Below are 21,736 nucleotides of genomic sequence, written 5' to 3' on the forward strand. Positions count from 1 at the left end.
ACCCCAGCGCAGCTCACTGGCCCAATTCAGCATGTGGTCCCAGGAAAACAGCTGTGCTGGCACAACCGTGGGGTGGGAATGCGCGGCTGCCAGGGAAGCTGGTACAAACAGCTCTGGAGGAAAAAGCACAGTGAGCTGCACACTTAATGTGCAGAGAAGCCTGGCTTCACACAAGGTACCACAGGGAGCTGCAGAGGCTGGAAGCCATTGAGGAACTGAGACACTCAGGGGGTTACTCTACAGCCCTCCTAACTGTACCAACTGCAGAGCCAAGCCCTGGCCGCCCTCTTGGGGCAAGGGCCGGCCTGCACCGGCGGCACCGGCCCCTCCTCCCACCGGACCCTGACAGAGGAGCCGATGTGAAAGCACCGGCGAGGCGTGAGGGGAGACCGGCCCTAGAGGCGGTCGGTGCTGCTCCCAGGTACCTGGAGCGGCCATCCCGGTCGCAGGCAGTCGTCGCTGGGACCTACTCAGCGAACGAAGAGGCCGCCCGCCTCCGCCGCTCCCTCAGCGTCTCTTCCCGCCACCCCACCTCAGTCCGCCCTGCGCGCGCACCCGCCCGCCCCCTCACAGCGCATGCGCAGCACGCCAACTAACGCACCGCCCCACCACCCCTCCCCGCCTACCGGGCCGCGCGGGGAGATGACGCCACGCCTTCCGCGCGTCTCCTGCGTGAGGTCACATCCGGGAGGGGAGGTCAGGGCAGGGGCCGCCATTTTGGGTGGCAGGGCTGGGCGCGGAGCGGGGCTACGGCGGTGGGGGGGGAGCGAGTGCGGCCTGCGGGCGGGCGGCCCCCATGGCCGGGCAGTTCGACTCCGAGGACCGGGCGAGCTGGTACTGGGGGCGGCTGAGCCGGGCCGAGGCGGTGTCGCTGCTGCAGGGGCAGCGCCACGGGACCTTCCTGGTGCGCGACTCGGGCACCATCCCCGGCGACTTCGTGCTCTCGGTGTCCGAGAGCTCCCGCGTCTCGCCCTACATCGTCAACAGCCTGGGGCCGGCGGGAGGCCGGCGGGCCGGCGGCGAGGGCCCTGGGGCCCCGGGTGAGTGACCCCCAGGGCTGGCGGTGCCCCCCAGCCACTGCCGCCCCGGGGCGGGCAGCTGAGGCAGCCGAGTCCCGGGCTGCGCCTCCCCACGGGCGGCTCCGCTCTCCTCCCGGGCGGCGTTTCAAGTCGTGAAGCTCTTTTGTAGTGGAATTAAGGCGCGTTTTGCAGCTGGGGCTACGGACCGAGCTGAGCCCGTCTGCCTGCACCTGCCTTCCGACGACCTGATCTCGTAGTTAAAACATGCACTGGCTGGAGTTGAGCGCTTATTGCAGCCCTCCTGGAGGGTCCTACAGCTGTAGCGCTCGCACGGTCTTTGGTTTTCATAAATCAGTTAACTATAGTTAATAATTTAGCCCGTCATCTCAGCCGGGGGCCGGTTCTGTGGAAGCATCATCTAAAAGTCTAAATTCTGACAAGATAGTTATGCATTAGAAGGCAGACTGTGAGTCTAAATTTCAAGTCACGAATCAAAGGATTACGTGGGTTGTTAAAGTAGGGGAAACTCTTCAGGAATGTAAAGGCAATTGTTCCTTTAAATCGGATGTGAAGTTCAATTTTTTTTTTTCCCCCAGTGTGTTGAAAGGGGAGGTTTGATATTATTCGTCATCAACGTAACGTCTAATATGAGAACGATGTGTTTAAGCGTAACGCTTATAGAGCAGAAGACACTGATTGTGTCAGAGGGAAAATGCCACGAGAAGCTGCCTTTCTGCAAGTACAAGTGTAACTAAATTAACAAGATCCTTCAGCAATGCAGTGTCCTTAGATGAGTAAGAACATGAAATACAAAGGCAGCAGTATCCCTGCTGGGAACATCACCGAAGTTGGTAATGGAACTACTCAAGTTTGGGTATTAATGCTTGCAAAGTGATGTGGGTATATTGCTAGTGTCTCAGAAGGGAACCACTACATAATTTTGAAGTGTAGTAAACATATATAGTGAGAGATTTGGTGAACTTATTTGGCAGAAAGTAAACAGTATGTGAATTGCTTCAGAGACAGTCACTTCTGATGTAGATCTGTGGTTGGGATAAGAGACCTATATTGGGAAGATGCAGCAGTACTTGTTATGGAAAGGATTTTTCAGTCTGCACAGAGCATAGTTGACTAAGAAGGAGATAATCTAAGAAAAAACAAAACTGTTGACAGTAGGTTCGCACTGTTATATAGTAATTTCCTCTGCTCAGGGGAACATTTCAAATTGGCAAATTTGGGAAAGCCCAAAGTCGTCATGTTTATGCCAGGAACCTCCTGCAGCTGCAGAGCGCACTTGAGTCACAAAAAGCTCCGCAAAGTAGAAGTTAAAGGTGGCTGAATTCAGCTGGAAGTAAAGTGGAAGTCAGAAGTGGTGGATTCCCTATTGATTCGTGTTTGTGAAGACAGAAGTTTATTGCCATAGGTTTGTGGAGGCTTGATGCGGGGATTGTTGAAACGCATGACTGGTATTACCTAGAGCAGAATAAGTTACCAGGATGGTTTGTTGTGGAGTACAGCCTAATAGGGTTTTAAAGACAGTAGTGATGAAAAACACTGAAGTATGTGTGCCTGTCACTTCTGGGCAGTTTTCTGGAGAGCAGCTCATCTCTGGAAGAACAGTGTTTTTCATGATACTGTGGCATCGCTTTAGTGCACAGCCATCCTAACTTTTTTACTGTACATTCTGTAGCTCAGTAATGTTTTGTGGCATTCTGTGGGCTGGCTGATATTATAGGTGTTAAAACATTCTGGAGTTTTGGTGTTCTTTTTAAAAATTAGTAAATGCCCCTTAGGTAATTCTCTTCTGTTTTAAATGTTTATGTGTTCTAGAAGAGTAGCTGCTATTGTAGCTGTGTAGGCTGTTGGCACAGTAGGCTTAATATATGTTAAAAAGTAGTATGTTTCGGTTGGTCTCTTTTTTTTTTTTTCTTCTGGATGTTATGAGGATAGGTGATGCATCACAGATACTAACTACTCTGCTGAGATTTTCGTAGTTTTAAATAAATCTTGCCTTCATGCTAATACTGTTGTCTTTTTCCACTCAAACCAAAGAAGGTGTGGGGGTGTGTGTATATTAAGTTACACTTAAAGTGTAATTAAGTTTTTCTTTCAGAAAAAAGTAAGTGGGGGGGATGTTTTGCGATGGGAGGGAGACTGAAACATTGGTAGAAGATTGAAGATGGTTTCACGTTTGGATAGGGAAGCTAATGCAGTAAAATGAGGTAAATGTTTGCAAATTGTCATGCTTATTTATTGTGGTGAAGCTAAAGCATGAGGAAGAACAACTTTACTATGTTAATTGTATGGTATAGTTTTTTTAGCAATTGATTGCTTGGCAAATGCACAGTTCTCACTGGGAAATCTGAATATGCTAGATCAGGTTGATTTTTGTGACTCTCCGTAAGTGTTGGTGCAATTTGTGACTGCTCTAACACTGCTGTGTGCAGGGGGATACTAGGAACCTAGGTTCCGTACGGAATGAATGAGATGAGGAGCTTTGGCTTCCCAAATAGAAAAAGCCATAGCATCACAAAAACGTGATACTTTTTTCCATTTCTAAAGTATAAAGTAAACTTGCTAACATTTTGTTAAATTCACCTTTTGCCTGGTATGCTGCGGTTTCTAACTTCTTACAAGTGTTTTTTTTAGCGTAAGGAAAAAAGAATTTAACGGAACTTCTCAAAATAGCTATGTCTTCCTGAAACGTTTTAAGGCTGTTAAAAGAAAATAGGATAAATCGCTCAATTATAGGAAAGAAAAACACTCTGTTTCCAGTGGAGATGGAGATTAACAACTGAGTCGGAATTAGGGTATCATTTGTGATGAATTACCACAGTCATGGGCTAAAGAAATCCCAAACAAGACAAAGTACTCCATGCAGGCATTAGCATGGTAATGGACAACAGAGGAAATATTTAAATACGTCATAAGTTTGCAGTTTGACGTGCGAGTCTGGGGTAAAAATGTATGATACGCACTAAAACAAAATGCCTGAAATATCTGAAGAAAGATATGCTTTCTGTTGAAAGTACAATGTATTAAAGCCAGAAACCTTATAGTATTGTGAAATTTGTCTCTCTGAAGTAGGAGGGTATGACAGATATAGTCTAGAAGGTGGTGTTTTCACTGAGTACATATTTTAAGAACATGCTGCTTAACTTATGCTTCTAAATAACTTCCATTGTGATTTTAAAAAATTCAGACTGTACTTCCTGCAATCACAGAATCTTTACATAATGATATCTGTACTCAACTCTATGCAAAATGGCTTTAGATACGTGTGAGCAGTATGATTTAACTCTGACACTTGGGGGTTTTTTTGTGTTTGTTTTGGTTTTTTTATAGTAAGGTCTTAAAATGCAAACTGTTGGAAGCTTGAAACGCATGTGTTACACATCTACTTTTCTCTCATCTTCTGATTATCTGCAGAAATGACAATATGTAACTTATGTGAGAATATTCTCCTGGCATGCTTAGAGCACTTCTCAGGAGCCATGAATGGGGTTGTACTGTTTTTATGGAACATCCATGGGTATTTATTCGTTTTGCTCAGGTATGAGTAGGGAGGTACTTAAGAACAAGGGAGAAAGGTGGAGGAGACACACAGGCTGGAATGCGATGGCTTGATAGCAGAGTTCCCATATGATCCAGGAAGAAACTGGTTTACATCACTGTGGTCTTACTTTGAAATGAGAACCTTGTGTCTCAGTACCCTGCGTGGTAAGAACAGCTTTTCTTGCCCAAAACATGCTTTATAAGTTGGGAGGGGAGGAGGGAGGCACAGTTACAGATTAGATCTAGAAACAAAACCGAAAACCTGTATTTCTGTAAGGTCTTCCCTGCCCTGAAAAGAAAAGTTTACCAATGCTTAGGAATAAAGGGAAAACTGCTTAGTGGCACTAACACAATTGAAATGAAGAGAGAAATGTAAAACCCCTGAGATGCCTGAGAAGGTGAGAAGTTGCTTTGTGGTTACTCCACCTGTCCACATTCTCAAGAAGTAGAATATTAGGTGTTTTATACCTCCACTTCCACAGTATCTGTACTATATTTAAAACATATATAGACCATCTTGTCCAGACTGACATGAAGCCAACACAGTGTAAAAGGGTTTTGTCAAGAGGGAATGTGCATCATAAATGGAGAACTGACAGGGTCCAGATTTGAAACTTTCTTTAATTCTGAAACACTTTGGATTTTAACTCTTTCCCCACCTTCCTGAGAGCAGAGGTTTCCGTAGGTGTTCTGACGTGCTGAAATGGATTGAATCAGGTTAAGTCCTAGTGCAGATGGAGCGAGGGTGGAATAAGTAAGAATGATGATACTCAGCCCTTTGTGCTTCTCATTCAAAGGAGTCATCTTACAGAGCTGAACAGTGCTGCTGATAGAGAAGAGAGCTGAGCAGCTATTTTTCCTTCGGCTGTGCAGAGCCGGGGAGAAGGGAAGAGAATTTCTAGTATTCTCGTTGTCCAACTTTAATAGGAAGTGACTAAAGTTCCTCCAGTAGCTAGACTTACCTTTTCACGCCTTCTCTTCCTGAGAGCCTTCAGAAGATGCGGACAATGTGCTGCTCAAACTTGTGCCTTCAAGAAAACTGTCCCAGAATCATGAAGGAAAACAGCTCTACTTCTCCAAAAACCACTTGCCTTGTTGCTGTAACTTTTTCTTGTGGTAGATCTTGCCTTAATTTTTCCACTGGCCAGCAGATTTGAGAAGTATTGCAGTTCAAACAAGAAGCTGAAGGATTCCTCTGAGCCTGAAATCTCTTACTCTTTGAATTTCATTGTCCCGGAGAATGACAAAACTTCGAAGTCCATAGTGAATACAATTATTTTCCTGCTATGTAAGTGAGCATCATTACCTTGTAGCTGAACAAGGGTATACACAAAAGACTTAAACTGATGGAGAGTTTACTGTGCGCTTGGTAAGGTGCAGTTGTATTTTGCTTTCAACTATTTTGTCCTTTTTATGCTTATTTTAGCTGAATTTAGAAGTCTTCTATATAAATTCTCCAGTGGACAGGTTGCTGCCTTTATATTTTTTGGTAATTAATTTGGATTAAGCTTATAGATTTCTTGTTGCAAAGAGGTTTTCTGGGCCTTTGATTTTTGTAGTTTGTTTTATTAAAAAAAAAAAACAAAACCAAACCAAACCAAAAAACTTCAGAAGTGCATGTGGTATTCTGGGAGTGTTCTCTTTGTGAAGATAATGTCTCTCCTTTCTGCTTCGCTGTCCCGTCAAGCATTGCGTTCATCTTTCTGATCCTAGAATGTATTTGGAGAGTCTATGCTCTCTCACTCTTCTTCAATTGTGGAAAAATGTCTTATAGAATATGATTTTCCAGGTTACAGTGCATGATTTCAGTTGCTCCTTCCCCATACAGAAGGTTCCAGTGGACTTTCCTCTTAGAGTCCAACTTTGGTTTTATTCGGGTAGATTTGGCAGCTGTTTCAGGCTGTTATGCATTAATTCTAGAGGGCGAACCTGTTAAAAAGAAAAAAAAAAAGATACTTCAAAACCCCTTGTTCATCCTAGTGATGGTTTTGGTGCTGAATGTTACTGTTGAACTGCTCATTTCCTGTGAGTTTATGATTTTTCTGTGTACAGTTGCTGGAGATGGAGATCTCGGCCTCCTGACTGAGTCAGTTTGTAGCAGGTTTTACAAAGGTAAATTAGTCTTTCAGGCTGTAGATTTCTGGTATGTGAAGTAAGTTCCATGTCAGTGAACTTACCTGAGATTCAGTCTTCTCTATATGACTTCAAAGATCATTGCTGCCCTGGTCTTAAAGTTTCTATGACTTTTTCTTTTGATGTAAGTCTACATGAGCCTTGATCCTTAAAGGTTCACATCTAAAATAGCAGCAGATATACGCTTGTGTTTCTGTCACTCGGTTTGCCTGAAATTTGATGTCTATACCACTTGTTACAAAGCCTGGTTTCCCACTTGCTCATCCAAGTGCAGCATTCCCAGATTATATTATATGCTTATGTAGTGGACTTCAGCTGTTTTGAAGTGCTGTGGGGATGCTGCCTGTCCAGCCAGAATTCGTAGCTCTGTGGTCTCGCGGGAGACGAACTGAAATTCCAGAGTTCTTGCTAAGTCTAGAGCTGTTAAGTTACATCTCATCAACAAAAGTTGAGGGAGTTTTTGCACCTTTTCAGCATTATGCTTAGGGAGAATAAGGTGGAATCTTCTCTTTCTATATTTCGTATTTCTTACTGATATTTATATTAGCTTCTTTATCTCTTCATGATGCCAGTTTGTGGTTTGGGTTTTTTTTTTAATTTTTGAGGGTATTGCTTTGTTTTTTTGGCTCACTGTATTTCTGCTGATTTCTTTTGAACAGCCTTTCAGGGCTGTTAATGCATGCAAATGTGCATTTTCCGATGATTTAGTTCTGCTTCTTTGGATTTCCTGTAACCAGTTTCACTGATGTTTATGTTCCTTCAAGATACTTCAAAACTTATTTATCGGGTGTTTGTCTGTGTTGATCTTATTGAATCTGCCCTTTTCTCTATTGGAACCCCTTTTTGCTCTCTTGAAAGAACTTCTTGTAATGTTAGCTTTCCGTGCTGACAGTGCTACTTTGAAGGGGGGTTTGGATCAGTGACAGCTTGAAGAATTCTGCTAGCTTTGTACTCAAGAGCTAACTCTCGGAACTGTTAGATATTCCCTGCAGAGAAACAGACTTGCAAAGTAAGCATCTCTTTCTTGCTAAAAGAGTTACTCATCAAAGCATAAATCTTTTCCTCTCCACTACCCTCCCCCAGTCTTCCACAATTCTTCCCATAACTGATTACACAGGGTATGGCGCATGGTGGAAATAGAACATTGTGCGTATGTTTTTCCCTAGCTGAGCCTGAAGAACATAAAATGGAAAAAAAGTGCAGCCTGTGAATTGAAAACTGAAATGGATATCTGCGCTTTGATGCTTCTAATGACTTGAATATGAACATCATCTGTATTTTAATGTATATGAGGTTCGGATTTATATCTTAGGCGCTCTCTGACAAATATGGCAAAGAAACTACAAGACTTGAAATGAAAAGACTGAATTATACCCATTATTATAACATATGTTGTTGCTTTGCATTGCATAAAATGTACATAATTTTCTCTGTGGTACCTGTTATCAAAATAAAAAATAACTTCCATTTGCTTATTCACATAAAGTAATTTGCTGCTGTGCTAAGTAGTTTTCCATAGTGTCCATGCCTTTAACCCAAGATACATTACAACAGGTAAATAACCATTATTGCAGTGTTGTCCTTTGAAATAAGTTTGAACTGCAAGAGAGAGTTAAAAAAAAAATAAATCACTTTCTTGAAATTGTGCAAAAATTTCATTTGCTTTCTGGATTTGCAGTATAAAACAGAAAAAAAAGAGTGGTCTATTAGTGAAAATTGTATAGGCTCCTGAGAAACTCAGATGTACTGAACATTTTTATTTGTTGGGTCCGTACAACATTTGAGGGAACAAGTTATTTTTATCCTAATTTGGGAAGTTTGGCAGTGCCAAACAATTTTTTTTCCCCTCTTTGACAAAATCTTTAAAAATAAAACTCTATCATCAGGTTCATGATAGTGCTGTCTTTGATTAAAAATACACAGAAAAGCTGAATATGAATGTTAATCTAAAGATGACCGCATTCAATATCAGATTACTTATCTGAAATATATTTGTCTTCTCAAATGTTTAGTTTACAGTTTTAACAATTGTGTGCTCTCTCTGACATACTGCCTTCTTCTTCCAGGGTTGAATCCCACGAGATTTCGAATAGGTGACCAAGAGTTTGATTCTTTGCCATCTTTACTGGAATTCTACAAAATACACTATTTGGACACTACAACCTTGATAGAACCAGTTTCCCGATCCAGGCAGAATAGTGGCGTTATCCTCAGGCAGGAGGAAGCTGAGTATGTGCGAGCTCTCTTTGACTTTAATGGAAATGATGAAGAAGATCTTCCATTTAAGAAAGGAGACATACTGAGAATCCGGGATAAACCTGAAGAGCAGTGGTGGAATGCAGAAGACAGCGAAGGAAAGAGGGGAATGATACCTGTTCCTTACGTCGAGAAGTATAGACCTTCCTCTGCTTCAGTATCTACTCTGATTGGAGGTAACCAGGATAGTTCCCACCCACAACCACTGGGTGGGCCGGAGCCAGGGCCCTATGCCCAGCCCAGCATCAACACTCCGCTCCCTAACCTTCAGAATGGCCCTATTTATGCCCGGGTTATCCAGAAGCGAGTCCCTAATGCCTACGACAAGACAGCCTTGGCTTTGGAGGTACATAATGGGCAAAACTTAGAAAGAAGAGATCTGTTCAAGGGATTTCCCTTTCAATCACATTATAGTTTTGTAGGAATAAGAAAGGGAAAAGCATTGTAATACTGGTTTTACATCATGATTAATAAGTTATGGATAAAAGCTTTCTTTTAAATGAGTAAGTGACTAGAGTCACTTGTAGACTAGAGTTTGATCATTATAGCATGTTTAGGTTACTGAACCAATATCATGTCTTTTGTCAAACATCACTAACATAAGTGTTTCCCCATCTATGTTTTCACTTCTGAAGCCTTTATTTTAGGGGGGGAGGGAGAGGGAGCAGTTCATAAGTTGTGTGTCTGTTCACTGTTGCTTGCCTCACCCCATCTTTGAAGGTGTGCTGGGTTGTTTGTTTGTTTGGGTTTTTTTCAACCTGTCAGGAGTTTAAAAGCAATCAGTGGCAAAATTGATAGTCACTTTAAAATTACACAGACTGAGATGATGATAATGATCTCACATAGGGTTTTATTGGAACATCTTGACCTCAAGCAGATTACTTTGGTTTTGAGTTTGTGAAGCAGGAGCATGCATTACAATTCATTAGGGAGGTCTCGTGTAAAGCAGTGGTTGATAGAGTAAGATTTGTAATAAAGCAGTGAGTTTCCCTAAGTTTGATTCACTTCCTGATACGATCAAGTACTTGTACATGACCTTTTTGGTTTTGTTTTGTTTTTTTTTTTTTTTTTTCCCTCTTGAAGCGGAGACTGGAGTGCTCTAACTCTACACATCAGATAGTTATCCCCCAAGTTACATTTGAGGAAACCGAGATTAAGGTATTCTCAGTGGCAGACCTTTGCCTTAGGATGATATGTAAATTGTATCCTTTAATCTAGGCTTTCTTTGAGCTAAAGGCTCTGGAATTTCCTGATACCTAATTGACTTCCTGTTTATATAACATTTTAAGTACTTGGGAAAAAACAGTTTCTGTGCTGAGTCAGAGCATCTCCTCTTCATTCTCAAATACTTCGTTTAATTGTGCATAGCACAAAAGGTATTTCAGTGATGCGGCAACAATAGGTATGTCTTTCATACAGAACTGGCGAATGCCTCACGTTCTACAGATCTGATCATTGATGTACAATCTGGGAGATGTGAAATTTTTCCCTGTTGTAGGTAAAAATTTGTCTAGGGAAGCAATATACTCTGAGTTACTATACCTTCTGTTGTATTTCTGAATCAAAAGAGAGACAGGATACAGAATGCAAATTTTTGAATTGAGAAGCACATATAGAAACTTATGCCAACTCACCAGATTTTGGGAAATATGAAGATTTTAACCTTCAGGCTTTCATACAGCTTAAAATGCTGTCTCTTTACCTCTTTTTCTCACTTTCTCTACCCAGGCACCGCCTGGAGCTTGGAAATACTCCTGAATGTCATTGTGGACTGTTGCAATTACCAGATGTTAGATTTTCTTTCAGCCATTGGAGATTATGTTGTGGCATATTTATCAAAACCTTTTGGGTTTCCTTCTGGATTTTGTTTTATTTATTAGTGTGCTACCAGTGTTGTCTTAAGCTTAACTTTACATTTTATTTCGCTTAAAGCAGAACCCCACAACACTGCCCAACTCACACTTTGGTAGCATGGAGTGAAATAGAGAGTGTGAGGAAATACTGGTAACCTAGGCCATCATAAGCAACTCTGAGTGAAAACAAAATCCTTTACGTGCTAAAGAACAGGTTGTGAGTGCCATGGCTGATCTATTAGTTCAGTCCTCTTTACTAAAACTCACAGGTTCTGTCAAGTATGCTGTGCTTTAGAAAGTAGTTTTACGGACAGCGTCACTGTGTTCTGAGCTAACTTGCGCTACTGGTGTCTTTTACTAGCTCATGGTAATGGGCTAGATAGCTGAAGTGTTGGGGAGGGGGGAATTGGGAGTTGTGGAGGCTCTGCCCATCTGTGTAAGGATGTAAGTAAGATTTATAGTCTCTTTCTACCTTTATATTAGAACAATGGCATTTGTAGGCCTTGTAGAAGTATTTAAATACTTACTAGTTGACATGCTGAACCTCTTGGTTAGGGTGATATATACCTGTCTTGCTACAGCTCTACATTTAAGAAATGCAGTAATAGCGATGGTTCTTTGTTCTGTATATAACATTGGGAAAGTTTAGTTTTAAAATGTAAGCCATTTATCACTGCTTCTGGTAGGCCTTCCTCGCTTCTTTGCAGCTTTTATCTTTTCAAATCACAATGTTACTGAGTTGCTTTCAATATCTGTACAGGAAAAAATAGCAATACGCACTTCGCTTTCTCCACGTTTTTCTTCATCCTGTCTATCAAAGTGCTGTTTCTTGTTGTCTCCTCTTTTCACATTCCCTTTCACTTCATGGTGTTCCTTCTCTGTTTATTTAGAGATCTCTTTCTTAGATAACTTAGTAGAAAGCATTATGTAAATCTTCTCCATTTTTGCCCAGACCTCTTAATAACTGTAAATATAGAAAGTGGGATTCTTTCCAAATAAAAACTCTTATCCTTAAATCTGGCAATGTTCATGGGTGGGGGTGGATCCCTCTTAGGAAGATAGATTCTTAACATCAAACATTTTTGGCCCAGACTCCAAACAGAATATCTGTCCTATCCTATTATTTTAAAACTGACATGGTTTTGAAGAGCTCAGGGAAGGAAGATCAGAGCAAATTATGTTCTAATAAAGGCTGTGCTGTATTATGGAAAAAAGATTCAGCAGTACAAGATAACTTTTATTTTGCTTGTAACTTGAGGAGTCAGTCTATATTAATTAAGAGAAAAGAGAGGAGAAAAAGGGAAGATCTATGTGGTGAATGAGAATGAGATCGATGAATTTATTTTTTTTCTTTATAACAGTAGCAGAACTCTGCCATTTTGACCTTACCAAAGAGGAGTACTTGGAATAAAACCACAGCATAAAGAAGTCTTCAAATGAATCTTCAGTTTTGCTTTGAAGCTTATGGGATATATTTAGTTTTAAAACTTCTGATGAAGACTGAGACAAATCTGGCTTTGTAGCAGGGTACAGTGTTGTTCTTAAGGTGCTGTGCTGGGTGGGATGATGCACAATAAGACTAATGATACCATAAGTTAATATTGAAAGTGAGGAGAATTCAGAGACTCCACTTCTAGTCTAAATGTTTTAAAATTCAAGAACTTGTAATAATGAGTAATTTTTTTTTAAGGTTCTCTGTATTGTCTTCAGGAGAGTATTTGAATGATAGATAAATATGCAGAGTTTCAAAGCAGATCTAGAAAGGTCTATCAGTTATTAAGGAACTAATGGAGGCATTTTATTAAGCTGGCCTTTATGAAATGACCCATGCTTACTTAAAGTCAGTCCTGCTTTGATAGGTGTAAAGACATATATAAATGAAATGTGAATGAAAGATTGTATCAGGAAGAGTGGTTGCTATATGAAATTACAATAATGGTAAAAAAAGAATATTTAAGCTCAGAGGTCTTTCCTCTTCTAACAATTATTGAAATGCAAATTTCGTGTGTAGCTCCTTATAATAAGGAGAATTTATAAATGGGTGCCTGTTTGCTGCAATGACCCTGAAACACCCCTGAAAACCATACGAACAGCTACAGAATAGTTCTGGGATTGAGGGAGTGTCACAAGCATCCCATGTCTATCATTGCACTGTTGAACCCACCTTTTGCAGGTGAGTTTGTCATAAGGTATCCAAGAAAAACTCTACATGAACATAAAGTAGTGTGTGATATTCATTGAGAGCACAGAGGCCAGCAGTCTGAGAAAAATATCTTACAGATAGCAAACTAAGTGCAACTTGTGCTTTTTCTTTCCTAGTGGGTGGGAGGTTATATACTTTCCCATTGGAGGCTGATACTACCGTAGCTTATATCCAGGGCTGAAGTAATTTAAAGTTATCTAGGATAGTGTTCTTGTAATGCGTGTGATGAGGAAATAAGATTTTTCTACTTCTAGTATTGTCACATTTAATCTTGTCCTTGTTAAATTATATCTGATGTATTGCTTTGGTCAACAGAGTATTTTTATTGGCACAACCCCCCCAGTGATTATTAGCAGTAGCAAAATTATACATGCTGCATGATTAAATTCCTAAAGAGCTGAAACTAGCATTCAGTAGTCGAGGAAAGGTTCGTTTTTGCCCGTAGCAAATACATAAGAGGATTTTCTTCAAAATATGATTCATTAAAACGTCTATACAAATGACTACAAAAGGAAAAAATAAAGCTCTACAGCAAGAGTCCCAAGTGTGCCTCTCATTACCAGATAAATAATCATCAGAGGTATGGGAAGCTTAATTAAATGTCCATGTAGCGGTTGGAATTTATGAACTGTTAAAAGCTGTTCTGGCAAAAGACTGCAAGTGATTAAAACCTGTAAAGTTAATGGAGATTGGTAACATCTTAAATTGTTTTCCTTGTTCTTCATTCACTGCCTGGAAAGCGAGAATAATGAGATTCCATTTTGGATTAATTTGGAACACAGTGATGATGAGCATCTGTGTAAACCAGTAACTGTATATTCAGTGCATTTCTGGATGAAATGCAGTAAGGCTTGTGGCCATGCCTTGAGAATTTATTTACAGTATTAGTGAAAGAAAATAGAGTATATCTGTCCCAGAAACGTTGCCCATCCCAAAGCGACCTGGGAAGAATTCTGAAAACCATTATATGTTACTTGTAAATAAGATTATTGATAAAATTCTACACAGAGGGCTAGAAATGGGTAGACAGCTTTTCAGCATTGCATTTATTAACTCTTCAGTGATTTGTCTTTACAATGCAAATTATGCTTTCTTAGGTTGTATGAGTGCTACTTAATTAACGTACCCTTCAAGATTCAACAGAGTTGGGAACCGATTAGACCTGGACTTGCGGTCCCAACTTGAACTACATGACTGCACAGCCTTGGGAATGGCGCTGCTGTGCAGTTTTCCACCTTTGTCAAAGAGAGACAATACCTTTACAATTGGTTATGTGAATATTAGGTTGGAGATAAGAATGATATACATTACTGTGCTTTTATATAGTGTAGTACATTAGAACTGGATACTTTTAAACTAAATCATATTGTTTCATTGGTCCATAGTAACCATTCTTTTATTCTTTTTTAGCCAAACAATCAATTGTCTTTACTAAATCCATGGAATTTATTTATGTGAGAAATCCATGGTGGACAAGACTGAAAGATCATTTGGCCTTGCCTCGAGTAGTGACTAGTTGTGGATGCTCAGAATAAGGACAGAGCAGCTTTACAGCACTGCTTCTTATTCCCCTACGTGTTCTCCCAGTGTTTTAGAATCTGTGGCTGTACATGTATATAGCCCTCACTTATCCAGAAGTTTTCAATACTACCTGAAAAGCGCTTTGTGGCATTCCAAAATTAAGGAGCTGTCTAGCTTGCAGATTAGCGTTCACTTTGTACACCTGCAAGCCTTCCCTCCCTTAGTGAAGGTGATGCAGTACAGGCAGAGTGCAAGCCTCTCTCAGTTCAGCAAGATGCGTTTATTGTGATAGCAGCTGATGTCAAGTCCCAAGAGTGCTCTGAAAGATTGGTGTTGGATTGCAGGCTCTTCAGTTTAGGTAGCTCTCACCTAATCTAGGTATGCTTCTTTCTTTCTCTGCTTTCTTCAGGAGTGAATAATGTTGGGTGGTAGGCTGGTGTATCAAAAATGGTCAAGACTAAAACTACTTTTTATAAAAGTGTATCTTGGTACACTTGGGTGATCGACGCCGAAGGGGAGGGGTGACAGCTCATCCACTGTGTTTTTATGAATTGTAACATTTTCTTATTTCTTATCCTTCAGGTCGGTGAGCTGGTAAAGGTCACAAAGATTAACGTGAGTGGTCAGTGGGAAGGAGAATGTAATGGCAGACGTGGTCACTTTCCATTCACGCATGTCCGCCTGCTGGATCAACAGAATCCTGACGAGGACTTCAGCTGAGTGTGGCTCAACAGTTGCACTTACAGATGGGAACAATCTCAACTTGTTTTTATTGCAGATGCCATCAAGACTATGTTCTGACAGACGTTGAAAGCGGTATTGCTTGTATAAGCATTCTGATAACCTGCAAACCCCTGGGACTGAACACCACCATTCCTTAATCAAGGGTCATGTAATTCAGGGTACGACCGTAGATAACTTGTGTGTCAAGTGGCAGAACTAGTACATGATTATAGGTTGTAATGCCTGCTTATGTCCATGTGCACAGCAGACTGGACCTTGCCAGCAGCAGCAGTTGGAGAAAGCAGTAATGTAGGTGTTACGACAACATTTGTAGCTCTCTCCGGTCCTATGGCTTATGTTGCTTCTTCCTCAGGCAGTGAACATCAACCTTAGACAATTCAATATATAGATAGAAATTTCACAAATATATTCTGGAGCTTTCTCCATTTTTTGTTTTTTCCATCCTGAATGCTCTGTCCTAGAAAGGCTATGTAGTACTTTGCATGGTCAGCTAACTATGCACAGTACAGATTTATGTAGAGCTCATTGGGGACAGCCTTACGATTTACAGATGCTTACCATTTTAATGGTAAATGACAGATCAAATCAACCTCAGAATTCTAGAAGTTTGTGGACACTAAATTGCTTTCTTCAGTACTGTTGATGCTTCAAACGTAGCAGCTGATTTTAAATTAAAACTTCTATTAACACACCAATATCTCTTTTTATCCTCAAATACAAGGCTTATGGAAGTGTAAACATCCATATCAGTGCTGAAAAATATGTGCGTAGCACTTTAATGCATAGCTTTAAAGCAGTGTTTGATTCACTAAATATACTAAAATATTGACACTGCTTTCCAATACAGTTAAATTATAGAGGGCCAGTTTAATTTTACTGGAATTCTTCAATACATCTACTGTATAATACTCTTACAGTACAAATTGGTGTCAAACATGGTGAACTGACAAACCAAATACTAGTTTTATTTTAAAGTTACTCTGGGGACTCTTCTGGTTTAATTCCCATCTGTAAAATATTTGGTAGTGAATTCATAAGGATTTTATTTTTAATAAACTAATGGAAAATACTTGTGTGCTTCTGGATTGATTCTCAAAAGGCATAATAGAGTAAATATGGCTTCATAGCTCATAATGCAAATCAGTGCATTGAATAGGTGGTATTATGCACTGCTTGATTTTATTTTTTAGTCTGTTCTTCTAATTATCTGGTTTTCTCTAACATAAATCAGAATGGATTCAGTAAGTTTTGTAAACTGAAATTAAACACTGAAGTAACTATCCCTTGCCTGTACCCTGGATCGTTTTCCAAACACAGCACTCTAGTGACCAAACTTAAGCAAATTTTGTAACTTTGACTACAGTGTAATCCATACAGAACAGTTTTTCTAAATAGTATCAAACGGAAAATGTTATTTTGGTTGATACAAACCGTGTGAGTAGAATGGCTCATTGGTTGTAAATGCTGCGAGGGCTAGTTCCCACTGCAAAGGCTGTTGCTGCAAGGCACCGACCCGTACAACAGAATACTGGTAACACTTTACCTCAGAACTGTGTAACATGCTGGAAACGATAATATTTCTGTTATATTTAAGTACTAGTTGTTTTACTTCAAAACTAATCCATCAGCAAGTCTGACTAATTTTCAAGTAATGGGCACTCATTAATTCTGTAGACTAATGCCAATGTACATTAATCATACTTTTCCATCACCAATCTCATAAGCACTACTGAAGATTATTAGAAACTGACAGTTGTGACGGTGGTGTAAGAACTACGGTAACAAAGGAATTGCAGTACTGTTCTAGCTTGGATTGCTACCCTGGTGAGGGTGATATGCCAGTGATTGTGGGATCTTTTCTAGCTTAGTACAAAATTTACTTTGAGAGAAACAAAACCAAGAGAAACTAACTCTAGGTTCCTGAACACATTGGTTTCTTTAAGGCTGATTTGTATTTTTCCTCTGACCTTGTTATTTACCATGACTGATTATTTTTTCTTTTTTTCAATGGCTGCACTCTAAATAACAGACTTAACACTGAGTTTATCAGTTGCCCGTATGAGCTTATATTTTTCTTCAGGTCATGCAAAAGAAACATAATGAACTGTGTGTTCTTAGACTAACACAGTTTGTTCTGAAGTATTTTTTCCAGTTGCAGTTAATGAAAGCCCGTGTGTTTGTACCTTTCCAATCAGCAATTATTTTAAGATACCAAAAGAACTTTTTTCTGAAAGGAATTTTATTATGCAAATCTTGCCTTTTTAATAGGAAAGACATAAATTGACTTAACTAGCAAATACCCTGCAAACTTTGTAGATGTGTTTTTGTTAAGACTGTATAAATTGCAAATATTTGTACACTTTGAAAGAGCAAAAAACTAGAGGAGTCTTAATAGCTGCTGTTGCACTAGAATCCTACATTTTTGTCAAACAGTTTTTCTTAGTCAACTAATACATTAATGCAACTGTTTTCCACTATTCAGTTCTAAGCTGAAATGTGATTTTGTTTCATAGGTGATAGAAATGAATATGTTTGCGTTTGGACGAAATAGACATTTCAAATTATCAAGTTCTTAAAGGAAAATAGGTAGAACATATGTTCATGAACATGTAGATTAAATCCTTTTGTGGCCTTTGTTTATCCTCTTCTATTTGTTCCCTCCTTTCTCCCTGATGCGTGCAAAAAAATCATTGCTAAGAATGTTGGTCACAATCTTTTGTCTCTACTTGGCTGTGGTTTTGGTCTCTTGTGCATAGGCAGGTGTTAGAACTAGAATAATCATTTCTAGAAATACACCGTGAAAGCAGAATGCTCAATTACACTGTGTTCTTCTGGTGCATTTATACATTGTATCACACTAAAAAGTACAACTGGCTGCTATGGTTTTTTAATATATATTTCATTTTGGTAAACCCCAGCCTTTTTACTAATATTTGACCTGGTTAAATCTTGTTAATCTGTTTGAATTGTATTTGTTAATAATGCAAATATTTCTAATCATCTTAAAACACTTCATTTTTGTTAATGGTTTTGGGGGAGGATTCTAACCAAACCAGTTTGAAGAAAAATATGAACATGTGCCATTGTATTATAACACTATCCACTTTCTTGACAGTTAAAAGTCTTTTTTTTATTTTTTGTAGCATGTAATGTATATGTTCATAGTACGTGAAGTAAATAAAAGTATAGCCAAAACTTTGACTTGGTGTCACTCTCAATCAGTTGTCATTGGAATACTTGCATTTAATCTAAAAATAGAATTGCAAGTATGGTCAGTTTTAATTGGTCATACTCATATGAAAACAATTAATACCGCAGAAGTAAGACAAACCAACGTAACTAAGTTATCAACCAGTAAAATATTACAGCCTTTTTGAAACAAGGTGACTTTCTGTAATCAAATGAGTTCCTTGAGTCAGGGGGGTGGGAGGAGAAGTATACTTGCACTGCAGAAGAGGATTCATGAGAAATGTTAAGATGAAACTTTGTGGCTATCAGTCTGACTTCTACCTACACAGGTGTATCAGGAAACAGTTTGGGGATTCTTTAGATTACGTGTATCTGTTTGGAAAGATGAAAAAGCTGTTTATTCATTCTTAGAATTGTCAGTAAAAATTTTTATATAAGAATACAAATTAATCACCAGCAGGATACAAGAGTCGTCTAATGGTTCGGATGGACTTCTTTCTAAGTGTGGTAGTGGGAGAGCACCGTTTCAATAAAAGACTAAGATGAGCAGTGTATTGTCAAGGGATGAAGCACAGAAAATGAGGACCAGAATGCCTATATCCCATGTGGGAGAACACTTGTAACATGAATTTGCAGTAGACCTACTTTTGCCATTGGTGTGCTTAAAAGCTGCAAAGGGAAGTGGTCTCTAGGCCCCCAAGGATAAGAATCTTGATGGCAATACTATATCTAAAGCCAGACAGTTTAATTTGGGGTGTACACCAAAGAACAGTTCTGTCTCCATACCAGTGGGTTCCTTAGCATGCTGTGCTGTAGTTAGTTGTGGGCCAAAACCTTCAGGCATTCAAAATCCCTCAAAGCATTTGGCCTTCTGGAGTTGCTCCCTTGTTCCATAGGCTCTTGCTGCATGGAAAAGGCCATGCTGTACATTCCCAATTAAAACACTACTTGCTTCACTGTCCATTGTTCATAAAAGCATACAAGGACCAGTCTTGTTAGTATTGCTGTAATCATTTTCCTTGCTGGTAAGAGCAAGGACAGCACTTGTTTTTTTAGTCACTATATTACAGTGATGGCTCCTCATATTTTAATTGATTCACATTCAGTTGGCTGGCTACTACAGAGAACTTTCCCGGTCACTGTTGTTTGGTGGAGTCTTCAAGTGGGACATTACTTGTTAAATGAGTGACTTCGCATTTCAGTGTACTGAAATGCCAGCCAAGTTTTCCTGTTACGTCTCCACACAGTAAAGATTATTCTATCAGCTTCAGATTAAAGAAAAAAAAAAAAAAACAACACCATAAGTAAAAGTACTGCCCACAGCTTTGCTCCAGTGTTTATACAACTTGGCTGCAGCAGAGCTGTAATCCAAGAGCGCCTTTTAATGAGATTACCTGAGATAATTTAAGAGCTTGCTGCAGCCAAAAGGAAGAGGTTCCACATGCCTTTCCACACTGCCCTGACGGCCGTGCCCTCCTGCTACTAAACCTGACGGGTATTTGCAGAACTCCTCTGTGAGCTGATGTAACAAAGGGCTCATGAAGAAAACTATTATCCCTCCTTTCCTTTCACCCTCTTTCCAGCAATGGTTTTCGGCTGCAGTAGTGGTTGAATTGACTTGTGTAAAAGTTAAGGGTGCAAGGGGCAAGCAAGGATTGCATCAGCAAATTATGCTTTGGGTGTTTGCCTGCATTAGACTGTTTACTCCTCATGCTTCCCAAATCCCTGACCAATTTCCAAATATTTGCATGCCATCTGTAGCAAGTGAATTCAAAAATATTTGTAGTATTTAGACAATATGCTATAATTCAACAAGCATATCAAGCATGCACCTCACTTTTGGCAAACGTATGCCTAAAGTGGCCTGGTTTATTTATATTGTTGAGCTCTCTACAACTTGAGTATCTGCTGAACGTGAGGATCACAGAAAAGTTCCTAAATTGATGCAAATCTAATTTGTTGTGCACAGCTCCCATTCGGGTGTTGAAAAACAGACTTTCGTGGTCAAGATTTATGAAGTGCAGAGGTGATTTGCAAGTCTCATAATGAGTTTTAGTATATTTACACAAATACATGGTGACTCTGTATGCTTCTGGGACCTTTTGGGTGCCTACCAGAACTGCTTTGGTAATGGTACCGTGTATTTCCAAACAATTCAGAGGTAAAGGTATATAATGATTCCCAATTTCAACAAAATCAGCATTTTCTGATTATATTTTGACTAAATTGAAAACATCAATTTTTCTCTGGACTTGACATCTAATTTTCACTTTAGTCCAGACATGCTTGTGTCTTTGTTTTTTCTTTTATGGGATTCTGATTAGATAATTCTGAGATTTGAAAAAGAGTTGGGGCCCAAAATGTCCCATGGAAAAAGACGGTTGACTTTCTGGGTAGGCAGTGATATAAAGATCACCCTGTTATATTTTTAGATTTATTTGCAAGGAAACCGTAAGATTACATTAATTTTACACACCCTAAAGCTCTTGTTCACCAACTGAAATAATAAGTGTTAAAATGACTCTGGAAACAACAACCTATTAAAAAAAAAAAAAGGGCTTTAAATGGTGCTTTAGGTGTGTGCCATCAGTCACACATCAGGAGCCTGTTTCAGTAGGTACAAAACAATCAATAGAAGGATACCTGAGACAGCATCCAAGAGGTGCCAGGGCCTGCTCAGTCTCTGCTCTGTATCAAAAACCGCTGCGGCCTTTGTGCACTTCTGTGCCTCGGGAGGGCCGAGTCTTTTGCCCGCTCATCCTCGGAGACACTGGAAAAAAAGAGAGAGAAGAGACTTCATTCACAACCACCCTGAGCAAACCTTGGAAGATTAAATTCATGTCAGCCAAGCATAATCCATCTTAGTTTTCTCAAACCATTCTGACTTTGGAGATCGGGATATATCGCAATTATTTAACTGTATGCTCCATTTTTTCAGAAATACTCTGTGAGGAACTTGTGAAATACTCAAGTTCTAGTTCTTCTAGCCTCTTAAAACTGTGAAATTATCATGTCCTACGTCAGACATTGCATCGGAGGTGGTATTTTGCTTGAGTAAACACCCTGGAGAGATTGCCAAAGCCTTCTGCCTTTCCCTCATGTCTAGCTTCCGCCCCGATGGATGTATGGAGCATACCCGGCGATTTGTACAAAAACACACAGAGAGAGGTATTCAAATAGTATCGTCAGCGTTCGAGGGCAGCAAAAACACGTTCCCTGAGGGAAATGCCATTCTCCCCGAGCAACCCCGGCCGGCGGCGCGG

General features: G+C 40.0%; 1 protein-coding gene across 3 annotated transcripts; it reads left to right on the forward strand.

The window, feature by feature from the left end:
* The first annotated feature begins 686 nt into the window (after positions 1 to 686).
* Positions 687 to 16,353, forward strand: CRK (v-crk avian sarcoma virus CT10 oncogene homolog). Of its 3 annotated transcripts, none has more exons than XM_009885163.1 (3): positions 687 to 1,040; positions 8,774 to 9,309; positions 15,123 to 16,353. In XM_009885163.1, exons 1-3 carry the CDS (start codon positions 797 to 799, stop codon positions 15,258 to 15,260), a joined length of 918 nt encoding a protein of 305 aa, XP_009883465.1. In that variant the 5' UTR covers positions 687 to 796; the 3' UTR covers positions 15,261 to 16,353. The 3 variants fall into 3 exon arrangements, with proteins under 3 accessions (XP_009883465.1, XP_009883467.1, XP_009883466.1); XM_009885165.1 differs by having other exon boundaries at positions 699 to 1,040; positions 8,774 to 9,139; positions 15,123 to 15,323; XM_009885164.1 differs by having other exon boundaries at positions 797 to 1,025.
* The last annotated feature ends 5,383 nt before the right edge of the window (positions 16,354 to 21,736 follow it).

Source organism: Charadrius vociferus, unplaced genomic scaffold, assembly GCF_000708025.1.
Source record: "Charadrius vociferus isolate BGI_N301 unplaced genomic scaffold, ASM70802v2 scaffold54, whole genome shotgun sequence".
Lineage (NCBI taxonomy): Eukaryota > Metazoa > Chordata > Aves > Charadriiformes > Charadriidae > Charadrius > Charadrius vociferus.